The 26401-nt window shown below is 38.6% G+C and overlaps 1 protein-coding gene and 1 long non-coding RNA gene across 2 annotated transcripts; both read right to left on the bottom strand.

Annotated features, from left to right (window-relative positions):
• Nucleotides 1-737: 737 nt before the first annotated feature.
• LOC143848262 (transcription factor TCP15-like) lies at nt 738-2064 on the bottom strand. The gene has a single exon (XM_077357160.1). The coding sequence runs from the start codon at nt 1824-1826 to the stop codon at nt 936-938; it is 891 nt and encodes a 296-aa protein (XP_077213275.1). The 5' UTR covers nt 1827-2064; the 3' UTR covers nt 738-935.
• A 5025-nt stretch (nt 2065-7089) lies between these two features.
• Nucleotides 7090-19216, bottom strand: LOC143849109 (uncharacterized). Its single transcript, XR_013235562.1, has 4 exons — nt 19008-19216; nt 18782-18817; nt 18562-18690; nt 7090-7394 (listed from the first exon to the last, which is right to left on the bottom strand). It is a non-coding gene; the product is annotated as an uncharacterized LOC143849109 (long non-coding RNA).
• Between the last annotated feature and the right edge of the window lie 7185 nt (nt 19217-26401).

The following is a 26401-nucleotide window of genomic DNA, read 5'->3' as shown; positions in this document are numbered from 1 at the left end:
ATGCGGGAGCATCATTTCTTTCAAACCATCTGTCATGGTTCACCTTCGAAGTCGGTTTCTGAAGATGTGCGATAATCGCTTATCGAATTTGCTTTATCCGGTTTAGTGTGAGTTTGAGTCTTGCCTAATGGGAGCTTGTTCTTGTAAATGATCAAGGACAGGAGAACTGCTAGTGGGTTAGATATATTTTTATGACAAGAATGCACTTATATTTTTAATAAAGTAACAAATGTAACCCTACGTGGCCTACGTTGAGATATTAGGTCTGTTGTTGTATCATCGGTTCACGGTCAGATAGAGTATAAATGGTATACAATGCCAGCAGCAGCAGTGTAGCCAATCCAAGAATAGCTTATCCCCTTGAAGAACATCCCAGCCAAGAAAGATGCTTTGGGTCGTGTGGCAACAACTAACGAGTGGTGCCAATATCTGTTCCCTACAATGTTTATGGAGAGAGAGAGAGAGAGAGAGAGATTTCCATCCATGTCAAGACTCAAGTATGTTGATAATCTCTAAACCCTAGGCGCATGATAGCTCATAGCAATAGAGAATTAAGTGGAAACCCCAAGCAGGGTTTCCCTTTAAAACCCCATTTCAGGCCGAAAGAAACAGACCAAAAATGAAATCAGGATATGATTATGATGATAATAGTGATGGAAAATTAACATAAACCCAAAAGAAAGAAGAAAATCAAAACGAACAAGAAGAAGAAATTAGAACCATGGCCAAAACACCAATACTCAATTCAGTTTCTTCATTTCAATCCTTAAAACCCATCTTTCTAATACACACAATAAAAAAATTGCCATAAAAATCCGAAAATTACACCAAGCAAAACCTAACGTGTTGCAAGCCTATACAATTTTATTTTTATTTTTCCTTAAAAGCATCAACATAGAAGTGTGAATAATCTACGAGTGACTATTTGTATCATGTCATTCGTGCCCTCCCGGAGGCAACTCTGAAGTATTGTTGCTGCCCATGAAGGGCCGGTAAGCATTCAGCATGCCCATGTGCCCCTCCGACGTGCCGCCAATGCCGGAACCCAACTGTTGGCTAGGCAGTAGAGTCATAGTTGTAGGAAAATTCATAAAATGCAAGCCACTAGATATAGAACCTCTATACATTGTAGGGTTACTTACAGATGGAAATGTCCATATGGGGTCACCACTCATTCCTTGGTTGTTAGGGTTAGGGTTAGTCACCATCCAAAGTGTCGCCGGATTATGACTCGGTGGGAACATTCCGGCCGCCGGTTCGCATAATTCTTGCTTAGCTTGTAACCCTTGATTAATGTTATTGGAGTGGAAATTGAGTGGGAATTGAGAGTCACTACTCATCCTCAATTGTGGGGTCCCCAATGTGTGACTGAAAAATGAACTCTTTAGCGGCGCCGACATACTCGAACCGGAGCTACGCAAGGAGATGTTGAGGGAGGTAAAATTGGCTGGAATTGTACCAGTTCCGGTAGCGGCGATCACCGCCGGCTCCGCTTGTTGGAGTAACCATTCTATGGTTTCTCCATCGGACTTGTGCCCGAGTTCCCGGGTCAATTGGAAGACCCGGGCGGCACAAATCGCCGGCATACGGATGCGACGGCCTCGTCCGTCGACCTTGGTGTGCCTATCCTTAGTAGATGTCCTCTTTGGAAGTGGCTTCTTGGATGCCTCCACTATCTCTAAATCGGAATCCGATAGAATTTCGGTGGTCGTTGCCGCCGATATCGTCAAGGAAGGGTACGCAGAACTCGAGTATGTATCATTTTCTTTCCTCTCTAGCAATTGCAATGGAAAATTTGGCCTACAGATTCCATTACTGTCGTTCATGATCACATAGGATTATCCTATGGGTTTTGTAGTGAACCCTTAATTGGAATTCTAATCTCTCTCTGTTTGTTCTGATTCCTTTGAAAGATTGATCTCACCAGGGAGGAGATGATAAGGGATGAAGGCAAGCTTTAAGAAACAAATACAATGAGTGGAAATTATATGATGGGAAGAAAAGCAAAGTTTTTTGGAAAATATTTGCTTTAACAAGCTTTATTTTTTTTGCTTTTTCTAAGTCTTCCTCCCTTTTATTGTGGTTGGCCAGTCCCTTGGTTCAGACTCCACGTGCGATCTTCTTTAATCATTCAATCCATAAAGACAGTGGTGCCCGAGGTGGGTCCCAGCTCTAGGTCATGAAAAACGAGATGCTGTAAAAGAAAGAATAATCAAATGGGTCCCACTTCATTCAAGCAATCATTGTCTTTTCCCTTTGGCATTTGCCTTTTTTCCTAACCATGGTTGGGACTATTTCAAGCCTTCAATGCCTTGGCTTGGATTAGGGTTTTTTCTTTGGAGGAGATGGAGAGCTTGGCTCATTTCTCCCCCCTTTCCATGAAAACTCAACAACCAAGGAAAGTAAATGTTTACACCCATGTACAGTGTAAATCTCTTTTACAATTAGCTAACCTAACCCTTATTTGAAGATTAAATGATTAAATAACACCACCTCCAACAGCTTAAGCTTTTGGAGTAATTGGATGATGAAAATGTTATTTTAAAAGACTAACAAGCTCTACTAAGCAAACTTCCATAACAGCTTTCACTGAAGTTCAGAATTGTTCTCTAGGCCCAGTATATTCCAATCAGAGTAAAAGGTGGTAAAACAAAGTTTTGCACAAAGTCAGGTCGTGTTCCATTAGTAAATATTTGCTTTAATGCCCAACCCTCTGAATTTAAATTCCAAAAGCTAATTTATCATAGACCCCAAAACCCTCTTAATTAGATAATAAAAGCTAGTTTATCATTGCTCCATCCTTTTTCTTTTTTTTTTTGTAACGAAGGGTGTCCCCACCCCCCTTCGGGGTAAGACTATTTCCCTACGGATGCGCGCAATCACCCAGAAACCACGCGCATCAGGTAAACAAGGGGGGATTCGAACGCTCGTCACTGGGGAGCAAACCTATGACTTTACGCCAAAGAGCCACACCCTTCCGGGCTGTTAATGCATTTGGGGAAGTAACATTGTTAAATTTAGGCAAATGATTTGAGTCTCGAAAATAATGCTCAACGACATCCTAGCTGTAAGACCACCGTCGCATCAGTGGTTTTCTGTTGTATAACACAACTTTCAACAAGAAAATCTGATTGGGATTGTGTTAACAATCAATTAAGCCCAGCCAAAATGACCATTTGAAATGACTAATCACTCTACAGAGACCGACATGATCGAAGATTTGGACCTGTGTTTGACTAGGTGACATCTTGATTAAATAGACAAAGGAGGGTTAATTGATAATAATATGCTTATCACTTCTCACAGGCAAAGTACACCGAATCTCAATGAAAACTATGCGCTATTATCATACAATTTTAGGGTGAGAGTGTTAAGGAAATCCATTTATCAGCTAATAATGTTTAAGCCCAATACACAAATCCTTCTCCCTTTTAAGGATACAACATGACATTTAGGTGGAGTTTTAAGAGGACACAAGGCAGATGGTGTGGGTTGGTGGGATCATAGAGAAGAAGGGGAAGAGGGAAAAAAAAAGAAAGAGGAAGGATTGGGATCCACATGAATAAAGAGAAGTTGCACAATTAAGAGTAACTGAAAAAGAATAGAGGAGTAAAATGGTTTTAATAGTGTTTAAAAAGTTGTATGAAACATTCCAAAATTAAACAAACCAATGCATTGATAATCTTGATTAAACAAACCAGAACTCATGACTAGATCCATTAAATTAAAGTATTGAAAGCTAAAATATATGATTGATAAATACAATTAATCATATGCTGCGTGTTTTTTTTATGACATAGGGTATCCCCACCCCATTTTGAGGGCAGGGCTATTCCCTACGGATACGTACAATCACCCGTAAACCATGCGCATTGGGTAGGACTGGGATGAGTCGAACTCGTGTCCATGGGGAGCAAACCAGCTCGTGAACCAGAGTGTGGAACATGGTCACGGTGTTGCGACTGTGGGTCCAGTCTTGGTGGGTAGCATCATGCATCTGCTATAATTAGATGATTGTCACTTCTGAGATCAGATTCTGATTGTTGGAGGGTGGGGGCCACCAGCTTTCAACCCTAAATATATGACAATTGTCCGATCAAAGATCAAACTAATCACAACTTAACTTTGGTGGAAGCACATTTTAAGATCTTATTAATCTTTGTTTAAACATCTAATCAGGTGTCAGAATCATAACTTTACAGCTAATCAAGCATGGGAAACACCACTCACTGAGTTGGTCTACAAAGATGACACTTGTTATATCAAAGATCCAATTAATCAGATCCTTATTTGATTTTGGTGTTTACAAGTGTGAAAAATTGCCCTAATCAAGCATTTGATCAATGGAGGCAACAAGCTTATTTTAGTCATATTGGGGACAGCGGAGTCAGCTGAGCCGGGCTATACTAAAACTGAGCCGAGCTGAGAGAGAGAGAGAGTTATTTAATGGGACAGTGGAGCAGTTAGAGGTGGGCCCCGCTGATGGTAGGTGGCCTGACACTTGGAATCTTCATGTCGAGGGGAGCAACCGCCTCGTTCTCTCCTTAGGGCTGATGTCAGCCCTCAGATTCGAACCAGCTACGCTGCTTCAAACGAAATTAAATAGTGGGTCCACAAGATTGCAGAAAGGGTGGGCCCTTGAAACACCGACCCTATGTGTAGACCTGGCAAAAAGTGACCCGGACCCGCGGGTCCACCCGGCCCGCCCGTAATTTACGGGTCCGGGTCACCTATTGGTGGCCCGTTAGAAATTGACCCGCGGGTCCACCCGGCCCGTCAAAAGTGGGCCGGGTCGGGTGGACCCGCGGGTGCCCGCGGGTGCCCGTAAAAAAAGTGCAAACGACGGTTTTTTTCTTATAATTTCTTTATTGTTTTACTTTTTCCGTAGTTTTCTGATAATTGTCATATTTTATATGTAATTGTTTTACTTTTGACCTTTTTGCGGTAATATTTCATTTCAAACTTATAAATTCAGAGAATCTTTCAAAAATCCGTAATGATTACTTTTCTTTATTCTCTTTATTGCTAGCCACCTTTGCTCCAACCGTACTTCACCCAATCTTTGCAGCAAAGGAGGGCGTACAAGCCGAAAAATAGCCCAGGAGAAGGTGGCTAGCAAATCCCTAAATAAAATAAAAAAACTCTTAAAAAATACGTCAAAAATCCGGGTGACCTGCGGGTTGACCCGGCCCGTACGGGCCGGGTGCGGGTCCAATGTCAATGACCCGTAGAATTTTCCGGGTCACTTTGACCCGGACCCGTACGGGCCGGGTCAAATCCGGTCCGGCCCGCCCGTTTGCCAGGTCTACCTATGTGGACATTTCTTGCGAGAACTGCTAGTAAGAAAGTTACCGTTAGAGTGAAAAGGGACACTAGATTAGAGGACTACTACTACCTTGAAGAGGTTTCCTCAATAGAATCCTCTTGTGTAAAAGAGGACAATTAAACAAACACAAAAGTTTCCTAAGAATCTCCCAAGAAGAATATATCCTGGGCGGATGACATAATCAAGTCCACCTGATTCCAGTCGAGCATGAGGATACTGGTGAGAAAGAGACTCAAGAACTTGAGGAATCAAATAGATCATGGCAGCAAGTTCACAAGAAAATTTGGCCAACACAAAAAGCCCAACATACCCCTTCCAAATTAATTGATTATGTAATTCACAAATATTGAGCATTTTGATCTCTTAGGATTAGTGTTTGTCGCTCATATGTGCAGAGCCTTGGTTCTCCCTCTCTCAGCATGTTTCAAGGGTGGTTTTGTGCTTTTATTATATCATCTTTCTCTTTATCTAATAAATCGGTAGGGGTCCCTGCTAAACCCCAGCTTACCCATGAAAAAAAAGAAAAAAAAAGAAACTCACCATTCAGATCGATGGTAAGAGGCATTTTTTTTGGGGTCCAACAGGTGGGAAATTTATGTGACAAGACCGTTGTTCTTTTTTTATTTCTTTTTCTATTTTTTGGTAACGAAGGGTGTCCCCACCCCCTTCGGGGGGTAGGACTATTTCCCTACGGATGCGCGCAATCACCCGGAAACCACGCGCATCAGGTAAGCAACGGGGGATTCGAACGCTCGTCACTGGGGAGCAAACCCATGACTCTACGCGTTGTTCATGTAGAACATGATTAGGCTGCCGACATGGAATTGGGTCCCATTCAGAACAGGGATCCCATCGGTACGATAAAGCATTACAAAAATCAACGGCTTGGCTTTGCTTAGCAGAAAAATAGACGAAGATTGGGATACGATCAGGCACAAGTGGGGCCCAATTAGTGCTTTTAAGAAGGAGGGTAACAGCCGTTGTATGAAAACGGGGTATTGCAAAAGAAGTCTTCTACTCTCCTTTACTTGCAAAAAGAGACTTCTAGTTTGAAAATTTGCAAATAGAGTCGGCCACGTGACTCACGTTTGAGTTTATTTTGCCTTTTTTGACCAAAATACTTGTGGTAGATTTTATTTTTATTTTTTATCCTAAAAAGACCAAACTGTTTCATATACACGAAAAGACAATAGTTACCTTGGGAATTTTTGTAGGACTTGATGATACAGATAGAATGTCTGTTAGGCATGAGACCTGAACTGTGGTTGCCTCATGATGGTTTACATTGTTGGGATCCCAGGTCAACGGCTGGGGATCGAGATGATCAGTATGCTTTGGAGAAGATTTTTGGGGCACATATATGATATATGGCCGCGTGGACCAACAAATGTGTTGCGTACCTTACCAATACGTGAAAAGCTCCAGAGCTGATGGAACGCATTAGGCAAGGCTCTTTAAACCTGTCTCATACCTAGCTAGGTCCCACCCAGTCCCAGACCTAGGCGGGCCCCCACCGAGGACCGTAATTCTGATACCAAATGTTAGGTACCTTGCCAATACGCCAAAAGCTCCAGAGCTGATGGAATAGGCAATGCCCTTTAAACCTGTCCCATACTAGGTTGGGTCTCACCACCCAGTCCCATACCTAGGTGGGCCCCACTTAGGACGGTAACAAAATGAATGGTTTAGATCATCAAAACAGGTGGGGTCATTGTACCTTACCGTGCCAATGTAAATCCTCAGAAATACACACCCACATATCATATAAAATCTCTATTTAGATTAACTTCATAGAAACAAGGAACTATTCCTAGACTTTTCCATACAAAAATCATATTCAGACTAACATACAGTTAATTCTATCAGCACTGTACTGTATATATCACACATTGACATGTATTACAATTCTAGAAGAGACTCCGTGTTGTTGAAACGTATGTACGTACCCATTGTTTGATACTCCATCAAGTTCCTGCACCAAAAAGATTCCAGTAAGGGTCCTTTAAGCTCGAGATTGTGATTTTGAAGACTTCTGCCATTGGCAAGAACCCAAATTGTGGAGCAGGCACTGCTAAGACCAAAAATAATAATAGATTCTATTAAAAAACTGTTATTTACGGTTCAAATCATATAATTCAGATCAACTCACATATAAATTATCATTTTAAAAACAGCATACAGGAAATGATTCATGTAAGACATATAAACAAATCGTTCAATTTCTTGAAAAAAATAGTAGGCATAAGTTTCATGAGAACATGCAGATGTTATAGACGTGCGATATTAGTAATGGAAAAAGGTGGATCCTTCTCTAGCAATATCGTGTTCTGTTTCAGCTAGTCCTTAAATCTGCACATGGTCTCGTTGAATATGCATTTAGTGGGCATGAGAGAGCGCCTATATCCAGTTTTATTTTCCAAAATGGCAAGGCTGTATGTGTTCTCGCTATCTGTACCTCAATATCCATGGCTGGTCATCAACTAATCACTAATGGCTTCCGGAAGTTATTATATGTAAATTTTTTACCTGGTTTAACTGTCACGTTTCCCATATTGGTATCATACCTTACTCAAACTTTTCTTTCTTTCTTTAATTTGTAACTTCTCAAGAAACAAGACAACAAACCATGAAATGTATGAATGTCCTCCCAGTACTTCCTTCCTTGTTACAGCCAAGCCAGTACATCATTGATTGAACCCACTGTTGACTTTTTATGCAAAAGTCTTTTTGTAATTCAATCTTACAAAGGGGTGCTTTTAGTCTTTTACATTGGCTTTGCTTTTTGCTTTAGGGCTTCTCACTCAAAGTTAGAGCTTCCCTCCAAAAGGACTAAAGCCATGAGAAAACTTTAGTCCTAGATGGGAAGTGTGAGAGGGTGAGAGTGGCCATATATATACTTTCACTCTCTTAGTCTTGTGAATGAGAAAGAGGTCATGAGAATCCTACGCGCACGGATCACCCACTTGGGTCCGGTGGGCTTTTGGTATTACCACACACGCGCGCCGCTCGGCTCGGCCGGCCGCGCGCGTGGGCCCAAAGCCTTTTTATTTTCTTTTATTTCTTTTCTTTTTCTTTAATCATTATTTAATACTTTTTACCGTTTGAGATTCCTTAAATCTTGGTTTTGTGACCGTTTGGGAAACGTCTCTCACGCACTAAAAGAGTGCGACGTTTCATCCCAACGTGTCTCTTATTTTTCTATAAAAACGGTTTTACAGAGATAGAAAGATACACAGAACGGATTCTTCTTCTGCTATCTTCTCTCTGGTTTTCCTTCTGGTTTTCCCCAACCTTTCTGATCAAGGCTTTTGGCACATATAAGCAAGTTGTTAGGCATCCGGGCTGCGTGAGTGCACACCCCTGGAGCGAGAGTTGTTGTATCCTGGAGGCATACGCCGTGACGCCCATCTGCACCGTTGATTCGTCATAGTGGGGGCGAGATTTGCCTTAAGGACAGCGAAGATTCTTCGTGCCTCAACTCGATAAGTGATCTAACGATTTGTTCTTCCTTTACAGTTTATTATTGCAGAAAATTGTTACTGTTGAAATCTGCTTTTGGAGTTACCAGATTAATTTCGTATAAGGTATTATCTCATCCTAAATTACAGATTTGCACATCAATTTTAATAACAATCTTAAGGCAAATCTTTACGATCTGTGATCTGTAATTTGGGATTCCGATTATTGGAAATTAATCATCATGACTTCCCAAACCGAAAGACCGGAAAAATTTGATGGATCGGATTTCGGTAGATGGCAAGAAAAGATGCGATTCTTTCTGACCTTTCTGAACCTAGATTATATCTTGAATGCTCCTGAACCATCACCTGATGAGGAAGAACCTGCAAGAACCCATCTCTCTGAGAAAAGGAAAAGAGACAATTATCTCTGTAAAGGCCATATACTGAGTTGTCTCAGTAATCAGTTGTTCAATGTATTTTTCAGAATTGAGTCTGCCAAAGAGTTGTGGCAAACTCTAGAGCAGAAATACCTGGTTGAAGCCGCGGGTTCTAAGAAACATCTTATTGGAAAATATTTTCGATATCAGATGATAGATGGAAAATCTATTATGGATCAAGTAAATGAGATCCAGTTGATTGTTTCTGATATTCTTGCTAGAGGTATTAAAATAGAAGAACAGCTCCAAATTGGTGCAATCATTGAAAAATTACCACCTTCATGGGAGAAATTCCAAGACACCCTTCTGCATGACAGAAACGATTTTTCTCTTCAAGATCTATTTGTATATCTTCGAACTGAAGAGGAAAACCGTTTCAGAAAACAGAAATCAAAGGCCTATGAGTTTAACTCTAAGGCAAATCTCACTGAATCTTCATCTGGAAAGAAAATCTATTCTAAACCTGGGTCTGGATCTGGAAAAGGAAATTTCAAGAAAAATAATAAGGACTTCAAGAAAAAGAAAGGTAACTGCTTTGTGTGTGGGAAAGCAGGTCACTATGCTAAAAACTGTCGCAAAAACGACAAGAAGAAAAACCCTCAAGGAAATAATGCGCCTCAGGCAAATATGGCTGAAGATCAATATCTGTCGGCTGTAGTATCTGAAGTGAACCTGGTTAGCAACGTGAAGGACTGGTGGGTGGACACTGGTGCCACCAGACACATCTGTAGTGACAGAAGTGTATTTTCTTCCTACGAGCTTGTAGGGGATGGAGAGCAGCTTTTCATGGGAAACTCGTCATCATCTGTTGTGGCGGGTAAAGGAACAGTCCTATTGAAGCTTACATCTGGAAAAGTTCTGAAGCTCTGTGATGTCCTTCACGTACCAGATATAAGAAAAAATCTGGTGTCTGGGTCACTTCTGATCAAGAAAGGTTTTAAACTAGTTTTCGAGGCTGATAAATTTGTCATTACTAAGAATGGTGAATTTGTGGGGAAGGGTTATTCCAGTGAGGGTTTATTCAAACTGAATGTATCTGAGAACATTATGAATAAAGCATCTTCTTCTTCTGCTTATATTATTGATTCTTCTTGTTTATGGCATGGTAGGCTAGGTCATGTTAACTATGCATCTTTAAAGAAAATGATGACCATAGGTCTAATTCCTAAAAGTGATCTAATAGTAGATAAATGCGAAATTTGTGTGCAATCAAAGTACTCTAAGAAGCCTTTTCATAGAGTAGAAGAAAGAAAATCAGAACTTTTTAGTTTAATTCATAGTGATGTATGTGACTTAAACAATGTTTTAACTAGAGGAGGAAAAAGGTATTTTATTACATTTATAGATGATTTCTCTAGATTTTGTACTGTTTATCTTATTAGATATAAAGATGAATCATTTGATAAATTCATTTCATTCAAATCTGAAGTAGAGAATCAGTTAGAAAAGAAGATCAAAATCCTAAGATCTGATAGAGGAGGTGAGTACACATCTAATGATTTTAGTGCTTTTTGTGAATCTCATGGCATAATTCATCAAGTAACTGCACCTTACTCTCCACAACAAAATGGAGTTGCTGAACGTAAAAACAGAACTTTAATGAACATGGTAAACTCTATGTTAGGGAGTTCAGGTTTACCTCAGAACCTATGGGGAGAGGCTCTTCTCTCTGCTTGTTATATTCTAAACAAAATTCCATTTAAAGATTCTGACAAAACTCCTTACGAGTTATGGAAGAATAGAAAACCGCATTTTAAATACCTTAAAGTGTGGGGGTGCTTAGCTAAAGTTAGGATTCCAGATCCTAAAAGTTCTAAGTTAGGTCCTAAGACTGTTGATTGTGCATTCATTGGATATGCACAAAACAGTAGTGCATATAGGTTCTTAATCTATAGATCAGATCATGTTGATATGCATCCTAACACCATAATTGAATCCAGAGATGCTGAATTCTTTGAAACCATATTCCCTTATAAAACTAGTCTAAGTGAGAACACACTAAAAAGACCCAATGAATCTATAGAAAAAGAGCATCAAGTGTCTGAGGAATCTGTAGAGCCTAGAAGAAGTAAAAGGGCAAGAGTAGAGAAAAACTTTGGTCCAGAGTTCATTGCCTATCTTCTAGAAGGAGATCCAAAGACATATAAAGAGGCAATGTCACTTCCAGATTCTTCATTCTAGAAAGAAGCTGTCAAGAGTGAAATAGATTCTATTTTGAGTAATGGGACATGGATCTTGACAGATCTGCCTCCTGGTTGTAAACCTATTGGTTGCAAGTGGATCTTTAGAAAGAAATTAAAAACTGATGGAACTATAGATAAGTTCAAAGCTAGACTAGTAGCTAAAGGGTTTAAGCAAAAAGAATGAATAGACTTTTTTGACACTTACTCACCTGTAACCAGGATAACCACTATTAGAATCCTTATTGCCATAGCTGCAATCTATAACCTTGAAATCCATCAAATGGATGTCAAAACAGCCTTTCTGAATGGTGAATTAGATGAAGAGATTTATATGGATCAACCTGAAGACTTTGTAATCCAAGGCCAAGAGCAAAAGGTATGCAAACTTATAAAATCTCTATATGGTTTAAAACAAGCACCAAAGCAATAGCATGAGAAGTTTGATAGTGTGATGCTATCAAATGGATTCATAATAAATGAATCAGATAAATGTGTTTATAGCAAATTTAGTGGGGATAGTGGTGTTATTGTTTGTCTGTATGTAGATGATATGTTGATCATCGGAACAGACATAAGTGTAATTAAAGACACTAAGAAATTTTTATCAAATAATTTTGATATGAAAGATCTGGGAAAGGCAGATGTAATTCTGGGTATCAAAATAAATAGAAACCCAGAAGAAATAATTTTAACTCAGTCTCATTATGTAGAAAAAATATTAAGGAGGTTTAATCAATTTGATTGTAAACCTGTGGCTACCCCATATGATTCTAGTATAAGATTATGTAAGAATAAAGGGAGTGGAGTAGATCCACTTGAATACTCTAGAGTTATAGGGAGTTTAATGTATTTGATGAACTGCACTAGGCCAGACATAGCCTATGCAGTGGGTAGACTCAGTAGCTATACCAATAATCCTGATAGTGATCACTGGGAAGCACTAATTAGAGTATTGAAATATCTTAAAGGAACCATAAACTATGGTTTGCATTTTTCTAAATATCCTGTTGTACTAGAGGGGTATAGCGATGCCAATTGGGTAGCTGGATTTGAGACCAAATCTAGGAGTGGATATGTCTTCACTCTAGGAAGTGCAGCGGTTTCTTGGAAGTCTACCAAGCAAACTTGTATAGCCAGATCCACTATGGAGTCTGAGTTTATTGCTTTAGAGAAAGCAAGTGAGGAAGCCGAATGGCTTAGAAACCTTCTGTCTGATATTCCACTTTGGAATAAGCCAGTACCAGGTATTACAATCCACTGTGATTGTCAAGCTGCTATTGGAAGAGCAGGTAATAATGTATATAATGGAAAATCCCGACACATTCGTCGGAGGCATAACTCCATAAGACAGTTGTTGAAGAATGGAGTGATAACCATAGATTTTATAAGATCAATTGATAATATATCAGATTGTCTTACAAAAGGACTAAATAAAAATTTAGTCATAAGCACATCGAGGGGGATGGGGCTGAAGCCCACTGTTTAGATCACCTATAACAGGAACCCAACCTATCTGACTGGAGATCCCGAGAAGTAGGTTCAATGGGAAAAACAAGTTATTTAAGTGATCTGTTTTGCACCAAGTTGTATGTGAATTAAGTTCACTAAGCCTATCCCTATGGTGTGGGTGCAACCTGTAACGGTAAGAGGATGAGTTGTAAAACTCTTAATGTTATCTATAGCTGACTAGCTGTCATGCTGATTGTCAGTGGGGTGCGTAGTTACAGGGCACTCCTGATAGATACACCTATATGAGTGTGGAAGTGTGGCCGCTTCCTATGAGAATTGGGCTAAATTCTCTAGAGCTCTCATGAAATCAGGATATAGCACATGGCCGAAAAGTGCAACACCGTATGAACTTGCTTATGCCTTCTGTGTTGTGTGTGTGGTATGTTGTTTCAGTTTATTACTAAAAGTGCTTGGTTCAAGACGTATATTCACCAAGTACTTGATAAACTCGATATACCTGCACTAAGTAAAGGTTCAAGTCCAAAAGACACCTCTACTGATGCATAACACATCTTGCTTTGATCAAATCTATTTACATTTATGATTTATTTCTTGTAATTTTGAATTAGTGGGGGATTGTTGACTTTTTATGCAAAAGTCTTTTTGTAATTCAATCTTACAAAGGGATGCTTTTAGTCTTTTACATTGGCTTTGCTTTTTGCTTTAGGGTTTCTCACTCAAAGTTAGAGCTTCCCTCCAAAAGGACTAAAGCCATGAGAAAACTTTAGTCCTAGATGGGAAGTGTGAGAGGGTGAGAGTAGCCATATATATACTTTCACTCTCTTAGTCTTGTGAATGAGAAAGAGGTCATGAGAATCTTACGCGCACGGATCACCCACTTGGGTCCGGTGGGCTTTTGGTATTACCACACACGCGCGCCGCTCGGCTCGGCCGGCCGCGCGCGTGGGCCCAAAGCCTTTTTATTTTCTTTTATTTCTTTTCTTTTTCTTTAATCATTATTTAATACTTTTTACCGTTTGAGATTCCTTAAATCTTGGTTTTGTGACCGTTTGGGAAACGTCTCTCACGCACTAAAAGAGTGCGACGTTTCATCCCAACGTGTCTCTTATTTTTCTATAAAAACGGTTTTACAGAGATAGAAAGATACACAGAACGGATTCTTCTTCTGCTATCTTCTCTCTGGTTTTCCTTCTGGTTTTCCCCAACCTTTCTGATCAAGGCTTTTGGCACATATAAGCAAGTTGTTAGGCATCCGGGCTGCGTGAGTGCACACCCCTGGAGCGAGAGTTGTTGTATCCTGGAGGCATACGCCGTGACGCCCATCTGCACCGTTGATTCGTCATAGTGGGGGCGAGATTTGCCTTAAGGACAGCGAAGATTCTTCGTGCCTCAACTCGATAAGTGATCTAACGATTTGTTCTTCCTTTACAGTTTATTATTGCAGAAAATTGTTACTGTTGAAATCTGCTTTTGGAGTTACCAGATTAATTTCGTATAAGGTATTATCTCATCCTAAATTACAGATTTGCACATCAATTTTAATAACACCCACTAATTCCAAATTACAGAATCGAAAAGCATAAAGAATGGCTTAACTTTAATTATTATGATACAGGTCCAGGAATCAATCGTTTTAGAAACTTGCTAGCCGTGGAAGTTCTTTGGGAGAATGTGCAGACTACCAACGGACCATCTGAACATATCAACATCATAATATGTGAGAATTCAATTCATGTTGAAAATGCAGTACAACATATCTACTCCTGAAGTTGGGATTTGTGTGCATATGAATCTATCTTCCTGATTCCAACTTATGTTGACTATGCAAATTTATCATTCTATACAATTCCTAAACTAAAGCAACATTTGGTTTCTGCTCTATGACGCACTCAGCTAAGATATCACTTATACAAGAACCAGGGGCAGAGGTAGTAAAAGATGCACAGAATATGTTAGAACCGAAAGACTTTCTCTGACATTATAGGTATAGATACATCATACATGTATCGGATACTTCATGGATACTTCTGTTAGTCACAATGACTACCATGTTCAAAACAATGTCTCTTTCCTAAACTAAAGCAACATTTGGTTTCTGCTCTATGACGCACTCAGCTAAGATATCACTTATCACAAGAACCAGGGGCAGAGGTACTAAAAGATGCACAGAACATGTTAGAACCGAAAGACTTTCTCTGACATTATAGGTATAGATACATCATACATGTATTGGATACTTCTGTCAGTCGCAATGACTACAGTGTTCAAAACAATGTCTCTTCAAATTCACTGTTATGCATTTTGCTTGTTGGTATAGCAACTTTGCAATTCAAATTTTAAACATGTGTGTCTTAAAGATGTTATCTTAAATTTATTATCAATTGTATCTTCCAAGTTAAATCTGGTTGAGTTCTTAAAGAAAAAGGTAGCAGAATTTTATTGAAGTGCAAAGGTACAGAAATCCCCGATCGAGATAATGAAGCTCAAAATGGAAAAACAAAAGTACTACACCATCCCAGCCTTACAAACCATACTGGCATATCGTCGATAACAATAAGAGAGGAACCATTCACCCCTTCCCCTTGCAAACCTGTCTCAGTTTGCCTCAGAATTAGTTCTCTTTCCACTCATGAACGAAATGCACCTGAAAATATTCTAACTGTACTAGATTTCTTTCTAAAAGGCTCTGTGGGAAGCAGTGACCAGATGTGATCCATCTAATGGCATTTAGTAAGTCCTTCAATAAACGATGTCTCACTAATTTTGACTCCCTACCTCCCTACTTGAGGGTCTCCCTCTCTCTCTCCCTCCCTCCCTCCCTCTCCCAAGTCAAACTTCATCATTCCCATCTCCTAATTACCCAACTAGAGCCGTCAAAACTCATCTTTATATTGTGCATTGTGGGTGGTTTCCATGAGGAGACTATAACTCTTCTAGGAATCGTACTGTACAAAAAATATTTCCACGTTCTGTGAATCATCAACATCTTTGTATTTTTAAACAGCTTAGTCGTAAATGTCCACTCCACAGATCGGTTTAGCACCTTCTTCGTGAAAGCCTCTGTACTTCTGTCTTTTACCTTGAAAATTCTTCCATCCTCTCCTTTTAGATAGTCAACAGTGTCGCAAGAAGACATTAACTCCAAATAGTCTTTCCATTAAAAAAAAACTCTCAAAGCAGTCCTCTAGCCGACCAAGACCTTACCGCCCTTGCTCCTCTGCTCACTAGGATAACTGAAAAGTCTCCCCCAGCAGTCTGAAATCTGAAGTTGTATTTTCCTATCCTGGCATTGTTTAATGAAGTTGTTGTCAAAAACATCCATGGGAAAACCCACCTTCTCGGCATCCCAATCCATAAAATTCCTTCTAAATTAAAGAGTCCACATCGCATTCGCTCTGTTGCGAGAGTAAGAGTAATGACCAAAACATCTTTATCACTCTCTAAATCGAAAAGGGACAGGAAAGGCGATTTGAGAGATATCTTTTCCCACCAATAGTCATCCCAAAAATGAACTCATCTCCCACCCACATGGAACATCTAATCATATGTGAAAAGTCATATGTTATGCCATCAGTTGCTCTCCAAATGCCTGAACCTTTGCCTCTCATTAGCCTTTGACGTAGCCACCCCTCTTTACCCACTCCATACTTTCGTGTAATAGCTTCTGTCCATAAACTGTTTCCCTCCTCAATAACCATTTACTGAGTAATGTTCAATTCATCTCCCTCAGCCTTCTAACCCCAATCCTCTCTCCCTCTGCAGACTACATCCCATTCTATTAGATGATATTTTCAAGTCTTCTAGTCATTCCACAACAACAAGTTTTGAAGGATCTCAATACGAACCATCACACTGCATGGACAAGAGAACAAAGTAGAGAGGTTGGCAATGGATGATTTGATCAAAGTGATCCTACCTCCAAGAGATAGCATCCTTCTTTTCCAAGTTGAAAGTTTCCGCTTATCTTTCCATTACAGGGTTCCACAAAGCCACAAACTCTTGACCAGCTTACCAATGCACAGGAAGTCCCCAATAGGAACTAGGCAATCTCTCCCACCACATACTCTAGAGTCCTCACTCCCATGACAAGGGACTTGGCAAAGATTACCCGTTGGTCCAAATACCATCCTAATACACAGCCTTGAAGTGCATCACTTGGTCCTCTGATGCAGCTGAGGAAAGTGTCACCTACAAAGACGCATACCTCCACCTATCTCCAAAACTCATTCTCCTGAACATATAATCAAGGAAATCATGTTTCGCCCTACCATATGCCTTCCCCATATCCACCTTGCAAATGATTCCTTCTCTTCTACTCGTACGACGAGCATCAATACATTCATGAGCTATTAAGAGTGTCATCTAATATCTTCCTTCTCAATGACAAAAACACTTTGAGACAGTGAGATAATTGGTTCAAGTAACCATCGGATTCTCATGAATTAAGATTTGCACAGGGATCTTATATATGCTCGAAAACTAACTTATGGGTCTATAATCTTTAAGCTCCTCTTGTCCTCTTTCTTCGGGGTCAAGGTGATAGAAGGTCGAGCAATTACTTGTATCCAAAGCTAGCACTGTGACAGAACTCCTTAAAGAATGTGATTATGCTCTCCTTCACGAATCCCCAACAAGCGTGGCAGATAGCCATGAAAAAACCATGGGGTCTGAAAGCCCTATCCCTCTTCATTACACGCAGAACTTTCTCAATCCCTTTTTCTGAGAAGTCCCCTTCAATCCTCCTCTCTTCATTGCAAACCTTCCAATTGAGGCCTAAAATGCAAATCTGGTGTGTGTAGATCTTTATAGAATCATATTGCTTCATTTGGAATAGATGAAAGATCCTGCTTCAATTGAGGAGGAATGTCTACTCATACAATTACCCCCTCTCCTCACTTCTATCAAAGGTTTAAATCTTCCTAACGTGTGTGTTTTCCTAGCTTCAGTTTCTCCTTGATGCTTGGACAAAAATTATAGCTTTTGTTTCACCTCCCTCAGCTTATTTGCAAGTTGCTGCCAAGCCAAACCCAATGGCTCATATGACTACCACCATTCCTTCATCATGCCCTTCATTCCTAATATCTGCAACAACCATAGGTTAAAATGGAATGTGATCACTGATCAAGCCTCATGGCCCAGAAATAGATTCACATAAAATAGGGCAACGATATGAATTTAGGTTTGGTAGAGCTTTCAGAATTATCCTTGGGCAATGTCACAGCCCACAACGATAAAAAAAATCCATCATTTTTTGTCGTAATTGGATCAATCTGATGAATGGACCAAGCAAATTGAGCTCAACGTGAAGAAATAAAATCACCTGAAGGAATTAAATCACTAGAGCACACTGGGTTTATACATGAATAGCAATAATTGAAATGGCAGTAATAAATTCGATGGAGTACATAGTTTGACAAAATCAATGGATACAATGATTCACTCTGTCTAAGGGTATAACCCTTTGATGGTACGAGTGTTTGGAGATTAGATCTTACAATTAGTTACTGTTCAACAATAATGCACTCAATGTACAACACATGAATGGCCACTTCCCATATAGTGTTTGGTTTCTCATAGGTTGTGATGCCAGTTTAAAGAAAATGGGAATTTGTTAAGGCAAGGCGCTCCTTTATATGCATAAACATAGGAGAGAAATAAAATATCAGATTTATGCATGAAGTTACCATGCTTCCTTCTGTATTTTGCTTGGTAGCAAGGACTTAGAGGAACCAGCTAGCACTTCTACAGCCTTCAATATCATCTAACAGCTCAAAAATCAGGCTCTCATCATGGCCAGGTTCAGCAAAAGCCTCCTTTGATCATTGACAGAAACAAATGTGTTTAATAACTTAACCAATTACTATTGTCATACTACAACTGATTAAAGCAAAAATATAATCCAACCTGATGATTGGGAAGGTCACGTATGTTGCTGATGCCCTACAATTCCAAAACAGAATCCACCCATTAGTCATCCTAAGATTTTGAATCACAACCCATTGATTAAGTTTCGCAACTGGGAGTTTGGATGCAAGAAATAAGCAAAAAAAAGTGAAAGAAATAAGGAAAAAGGAAGCATAGCAATATATATTAAAAAAATATCTAAAGCAGACAATTTTTTATTAGTAACCTGCGATTGAACCTCCAACCTCAGGATTGAAGAACAAAGCGATGGCCAATTGAGGTAGAGGCTGAACCCTGTAAAACAGAGATTCAAGTTACCCTGAGTATGTAAACCAAAATGATGGGTTCTCAAAAGTCAAAAGATAACAATAAAGTATCATATTCATTTATGTAACTACTTTCAATTTACAACAAGAAGATAGAGAAATCAATGATAATCATAATTTCTCTGCCAAATTAATCAAATCCAGCACTTCGATGGAAAATTCAAGTGGCTGACTATGTCTGCACAGTCATCCTTTCCAGAAAATTAAAATGACTCATAATTTTTTAAAAAAAAAGAAAAGAAAAGAATAACTACTGAGAGGTTCTGAATGGTCTTGAGAATTGTGACAGTAACAAAATCAGTTAGGTAAACATAAATAAAATGAAAATCAACTATAGTTGCAATTTCTAAGCAAACAAATCAAACCCACCAAATCATCTGAAAGTTCTCAAGTGGACAACATTGTCTAAGTAGTCATTCATTTCCAAGACAGTTAAAAATAATAAGTTAGAAAAATTAGTTTTGGAATCACAATCAGTTGTCATAATCCTAAACAAACAAGGCTCAAGTGTGTCAAGATTTTATTTTTAAAAAATGTATGGTGTTTTTTTTAGGTAATGGCTCAATGAGTTTTTTCAAAACTAGTTTTGTCAATATGGTAGAACACTAGATTAGTCTCTCATTTGAGGGCTTGTATGACCCACATTGCCACAAATTCTTATGGGTTAAGTACACGTTTAGGGCACGTTTGGCGACCATGAATTATTTTTTTTCCCTAGAATATTAGCTTACCCAGTCATGAGGCAGGAACACTGGATGAGTCTCTCATTGAAGGGCTAGCATGACCCACATTGGTACATTCTTATGGGTTAAGTACACGATAAGGGCACTTTTGGCTATCATGAATTTTTTTTCACTGGAAATTTAGCTTACCCAATCGTGAGGCAGGGGTTGGGAGATGCCAAGACGGATAGACAAGAGGGGGGCTGAGTCCTGAGATGAGGAGATGGTAAGAAAATCCTAACTCAGCTTGTCTTTTACTTTTTAATCGGCTCTCCAGAGCTTCTTGGGTACTGTAATAACATTTGATAGCTATTTAAATAATAGATGACAAGCTGAGTTAGTGCAATTATCAAAACATGGTAGTGCCGACGTCATTGGCTGAGATTGATTGTCACGATCATCCTATTGGATTGCCTGAATCAAGAACAAGAATCGGCATCCTATTTCGATTCCCCTGTAAACATATACAATAATAAAAATAAAAAAATTAATTAAAAAAACCAATATAAATATCATTCCCGCCAAGGTAGAATCAAATGCCACCTACTCGGGTGAGAAGCAGATTCTAGTTTTTTCCCACTTTTAATTTGGCCCATATCAATTCCGTCCTTCCATTTTTCTGAAAAAAAACGTTGGAATTGTGTATAGTTGGAATAAGATGCCGATTCTAGTGCTTGATTCGACCCGCAATCCAGATGCAGGTTTGCTCAATAGCATTCGAATCCATGGCACTGGCCACTGCACCAGCTAGAGATAGGGCCTAATAATTATCTTTCGGGTAGGAGCCTAACATATTTGTCTCCATTCACAAGGTGGCAGGTCCGACATGCGACAGACCAGCCGTGAAATGCCTTTTGCGATGGACCCTAGTAAATTCCCCAAATTAGATGCCTAACTGAAGAGATCACTAATCAAGTGGCCTCCAATTATGCTTTTGGACCCTCCATATTGTTCAAGAAAAAATTAAGTGCAAGCATATCATATAAAAACTCCTTAATCAGGTCTTAGTGCCTTCATATGACCCCAAATAAACAATTCACGGAGATTATTCAAGCAAAAAATACTATTAAAGAGATTTACATCTACAAGCTATTTTTCTTGGTGGAAGAGAAACTTAGTAAGAGCTTGTTGGGATTGCAAGAAAAACATTTCTTGAGGACAAATTTCTCTCAGTAATTTTTTTTGTTTACACAATTTAGTGAGAATTATAAAATTTAGTGTTATCTTTATAAATTGCAGGCCCCTATAAATAAAACTTAAACTCAGGTGGTACATGTCACTTTTTTGTATGTAAAATCACAATGTATGGTGAAAAATCATGAAATTTGGGAAAAAATTTCTTTTCCAAACTTTTCTAAAAAAAATTCCTGCAATCCAAATCGGAGCTAAAGTAAACAGAAATTACAAATGCCACTTACAAACTATTTTAATAACTAACGAAATTTATTTGTATAAGATATTTAATAATATAAAAAATTTGTAAATCATAAGGTTTTAATAACACAGGCCCAACCAAGTTTTCCTATTATATATCGAAACGAGTGACGACAAAAGTGCACGATTCCATGATAAAGTATGGGTGACCGGTGATGATTTATTCGCACCCACTGTAGGATAATTAACACCTATCGAAGTCAATTCACTGTAGTAAAAAGAGGTAGAGGCAAGCTGAAAACAACTTGCGTAGAAACAGTGAGGAAAGACTTGAGGGCTACGAATATAACAGAGAATATGATCTTGGATAGAAGAGAATAGAAGAAAATGATGCATGTAGACGAGCCCAGCTAGTGTCAAGATTAGACTTGGTCAATATGAGCCGGATACATCCTTTCACCTTCTTCATGAAAAATTTCTAAAGGAATCATTAGCCGACCCCAGCTAGTTTGGAACAAAGGCTTGGTTGAGTTGAGTTGAGTTGAGTTAAAGTCAGTTCAGGTTAAAGGGGTGTGAATTTATCATGGCCCTAGAATATTAGACGTAAATTTATAATCGAGACGCAAGTGTTCAATGATCCAAACCGTTCATCTGCTTAGAGCGAATGTAGATGGGTCATTCATTCCGAAAAACCAGTTCTCAGTTTTAATTGGATTGAAACGGGCATTCTCAACCTTGCCCGGGGATTATAACACCACAAAAAGGTGTTGTCATCTCCCTATCCGCAATAAAAAAAGGGGAATAACGTAACCCGTGTATAGCATTTCTGATTCATGGGTCCACACATAACGGGCCTACTAGGTTATCAAACAAGTGGACCCATTTGTAATTCTACCGCTAGTTTAGTTACTAGGGAAATACATGAGCATTTCTCCTCACAAAAGAGGAAGAGGAGCTGATATGGCTGCAACCAAGGGCATGTTTGGCAACCATGAAAAAGTGGATTGGAGTGTGAGGGGAGAAAAGAAAAGACCATCGAGTAGGAAAAAGGAAACAAATTTAAAGTAGAGTATTTTTTTTACTGCTTTTAAGGGATTTCTCACTCTCTCCATGCCTGTGTCCTTCAAGTCTTTATCTCCCTCCCTCTTTCAATTCTAAGCTCTCCTTCACAATTGGACCCCATGAATATTCCATGGAATATTTTTTCACAGTTGCTAAACATAACCTGATAATTTTATAGAGACACCCCATCTCTTTTTTCTAATCAATTATCTTATAAAACACAGCGGGAGCACCTATGCACCACCCAAAATCAAGAAGCAAACAGATATGCAATGTTGCAAAATCAACCATATAGAAGAGAAGACGAAAGAAACAGATGCTAAAGTTAGCTTATTCTTCTTATTGTCCCAGGCACAGATAAAACAGTAGGGGGCTCCATTAACGGCCTACATGGATTCCGGCACTGGGTCGATCGTTCAACCCTCAGCAGGTATAGATGCATTCACACTCATCAATTTGTTTACAATGTGAGCTATAGTATGTGGGATATTTTGTGTCACATATGGCCTTGCAAACCCTTTTTGTGCACACCACTTTCATCCCATAAACCGTGCCGCATACTCCTTCCGCTGCGGCTCCGCCACCTAATAACATAAAAATCACACAAAAATCGAAATAATTACTATTCTAATTAATAAATTGGAAAATTTTCATTAACAAACTAAACTCAAGGAGTCAAAAGCAGAAATTAAAGTATAAGCACATGACTTAAGTGAAGTATAGACTCTGAAGGAATAGAATTGTAGTAGAACCTATGCAATCTTGGGTGCCTTTGCATTATATTTAGGCCAGTGATAAATTGACCCCTAATATGTTAGATAAACCATCATCTCTCTCTCTCTCTAAGCACTGCCCATATAGGGGTCGATTTAAGATATATGGGGGTTGATTTATCACTCCCCTATATTTATAGAGGTTTTTATGAGTGATTTACATGAAAGGCAGGAAAAACATATTCATAACTACCTAAAACTATTTATATCTGAACTTCAGAATACATAACTAAAAATAATTAAAAAATAATTGCTAAGTTGCCTAACATACCACCTTACCGATTCCACGGTCTAATTTTTCCAGATCTGATATGATATATCCTAACAAGGGTGAGCTTCAATGTTAATGGACCCTTTTGGGCCGCCACAAGTCCATCTCACATCCACATAAGGGCTGCAAATAACAATTTCTGACACTTCTAGACAAAAGCCTAAAAAAATCAAGGGAAAAGGTTATTTTAAAAGAATATGATTAAAGAAAATATTATTTTGTAATTTTAAAAAACTATTTCTGATATTTTAAAAAATATCGCAATATTTTGTAATTTTTTTGATAAAATCCTGAATTTTTCTTGAGTTTCTAAAAATAATTTTGTTCTTAAAAATATCACAAGAAATTCTAAAAAATAATTAAAATATCTTGAAATTTTATTTTTTATATTTTTAAATATTTAATTTTTTAGATTTTTCTCCTTATAAACTAAAAAATAATGATAAAGGGTGGTGATATTTTCACCACCCCCTGCATTAGTTGCACGCTCTTATAACCTGATTTGACATAAAGTTGCCTACTTTTCACGTCAAATCATGTTATACGAGGAGTGTGCACGTAATGCAGGGGAGTGAAAATATCATCTCCCTATATTTAAAATATATTTAGATAGAGATACACGCTTCTCATAAGTCATAACTTCCCCACACAAATACTTGAGATGGAAGAGGCAGGATGGTCTTGTGGTGGCCCACACAATGAACGGCCACAATAAGAAATCTCACAACTTTAGTGTATTGGGTAAGCATATTTAATCGACGAATACAATAAACAGTTTGGTTAGAAGGGAAATGATATCAACACAACCATATTTTAATAATTGCACAAACTCAGCTTATCTTTTCCTTTTTAATTGGTTTGTGTAGAGGTGTCAGTGGATCCACTTCAGATCGGATCCACCTATGTCTTAGTCATGATCCATTCAAATCCCTTATCAGTCGGATCAGATTCAGAGTGTTCTTCGGATCCTATTTTTTGTGTCATAGTCATGATCCATTTCAAATTGGACCGTCCATTGGAGTGTCCTAGTAGGTCCTACTTACAAAGCAGCAACAAATCTCAGCTTTCTTCATTTGAAATGAATTCTAAAACTTCCTCAATTCATACAAAACCGATTGAGGAAAGGAAGAGAAAAAGATGCATGGAAAAGGAGGGAAGTGGAAAGTCGTAAGCAATATTTAATTCATTTTTATGAAAATATCCCTCTTTAAGACTTAATATAAGAAATATTTTGAGGGTATTTATGCTAAAGGACTTCGGATCGTAACTATCCATCAGATATTTTTGCCATGTATTGATCACAACCCAAAAATTTTCGGATCATACAAAGAGGATCCAAGATCCTTCCAATGTACCTAGATCTTGTCTATTAAGGTTCAGATTCAGACAATCCACCGGACCGTCTGGGTTGACACCCCTAGGTTTGTGAGAGCTTTTTGAGAACTGCAATAACATTTGACAACTCTTTAAATAATAAAAGAGAAGAAGGGTTAAAATAATAAAAGAGAAGAAGGGTTAGTGCAAATATCAAAAGATGGTTGTGCTGATATCATTTCCCGACTAGAAATACCAAACAAATGACAGAAAGAAGAAATTCCAAGACACACTTACCGAGGGAAAAGATAAATAGAAGTACAAAGAGCAAGGGGAAAACCACAGAGAACTTCAGCATCTCTACTTCTTTTGCAGTTTCAATAATAAGGAAATACACAGACATTCATCGAAATATATTGAAATTTATTAGCAACCTGCATTTCTACTTCAGGCTTAAACTAAATCCCTTATTTTTAGTAGTCTATATCTTCTCATCAATGCACCCCCTGACAGATGAGAATCTTTGAAATCTGAGGGAAATAAAGTAGTAATCTAATCTATGTAACTACTATATATAAAGGCAAAATGATGGGTTAATGTCTTCCACCCTTTGCCAAAAATTCCATCTATATCCCAGTTGTATTATGCCTATTCTCTTCAATAAGACGTTATGATATTACCTACTTTCTTTAGGGTAAAATCGGAATCTACATCTACATATATAAAGGCAAAATCTTGCTTATTTTCTTCCACCCTTTGTGAAAAATTCCATCTATATCCCACTTGGATTATGCCTATTCTCTTGAATAAGACGCTATGATATTACCTACTTTCCTTAGGGTGAAATCCTAATCTACATACGAAAAGTACCAACACGGGTGCCTGTCCATGACAATTACGGAAAAAAGTACCAAGAAGAGGTACATGCATATGACAATGACGAAAGAACTACTTGATATTATTCATGCAGGACACTTGCAAAATATTGACGGATTCATGGCACCTTAAGATGAACAACAATTATAAAAACCTCTATCGATTGGAGGGCTAGGATCAACCTATGAAAATGATTTTATGGGCACAACCTATTGATGTTGTGTTCCATCACATGGACGGTTTGGATCAACCTATAACCCTCTATAGATCGGAGGGTTCAGATCAACGATGAAAATTATTTTTCGGGCACCACCTATGTAGGCAGTGGCCCATCTAATGGACGGTTTGGATCATCCTACGGTAAGTGCCATACCGTACATTTTCATGAAGTGAGGAGTGAGATATCATTTCCCGATTAGAAATACTAAACAAATGACAAAAAGAAGAAATTCCAAGACCCACTTACCGAGGGAAAAGATAAACAGAAGTACAAAGAGCAAGGGGAAAACCACCGAGACCTTCTTCATCATCTCTTCTTCTTTTTTGCAGTTTCAATAACAAGGAAATACAGAGGCATTCATCGAAATAGATTGAAATTTATAAGCAGCCTGCATTTCTATTGCAGGCTTGAACCAAATCCCTTATTTTTAGTAGCATATATCTTCTCATCAATGCACCCCCTGACGGATGAGAATCCTTGAAATCTTAGGGAAATAAAGTAGTAAATACTAAATAATGTCTCTGTACCATTTGGATTTCATTTTATTGGGCTTAACAGAGAAGAAATCACGGAACATTAATCTGGACCGTAGATTGATGGCCAATCATGATCTAACGGTCATATAACAGTTCTATTGCACTATAACGGTGAAATAAATCGAACGGGTCTAGTCTGAACTGTT

Source organism: Tasmannia lanceolata, unplaced genomic scaffold (assembly GCF_043159265.1).
Source record: "Tasmannia lanceolata isolate RefF3 unplaced genomic scaffold, GAP_Taslan_0.1 ptg000016l, whole genome shotgun sequence".
Lineage (NCBI taxonomy): Eukaryota > Viridiplantae > Streptophyta > Magnoliopsida > Canellales > Winteraceae > Tasmannia > Tasmannia lanceolata.
Note: the sequence above shows the minus strand (reverse complement) of the source record. Positions and strands in the feature narration are given on the sequence as shown.

Bases quoted from the DNA above. Each gene is read 5' to 3' on its own strand.
- LOC143848262 (XM_077357160.1), bottom strand. From the start codon at position 1,826: ATGAACGACAGTAATGGAATCTGTAGGCCAAATTTTCCATTGCAATTG.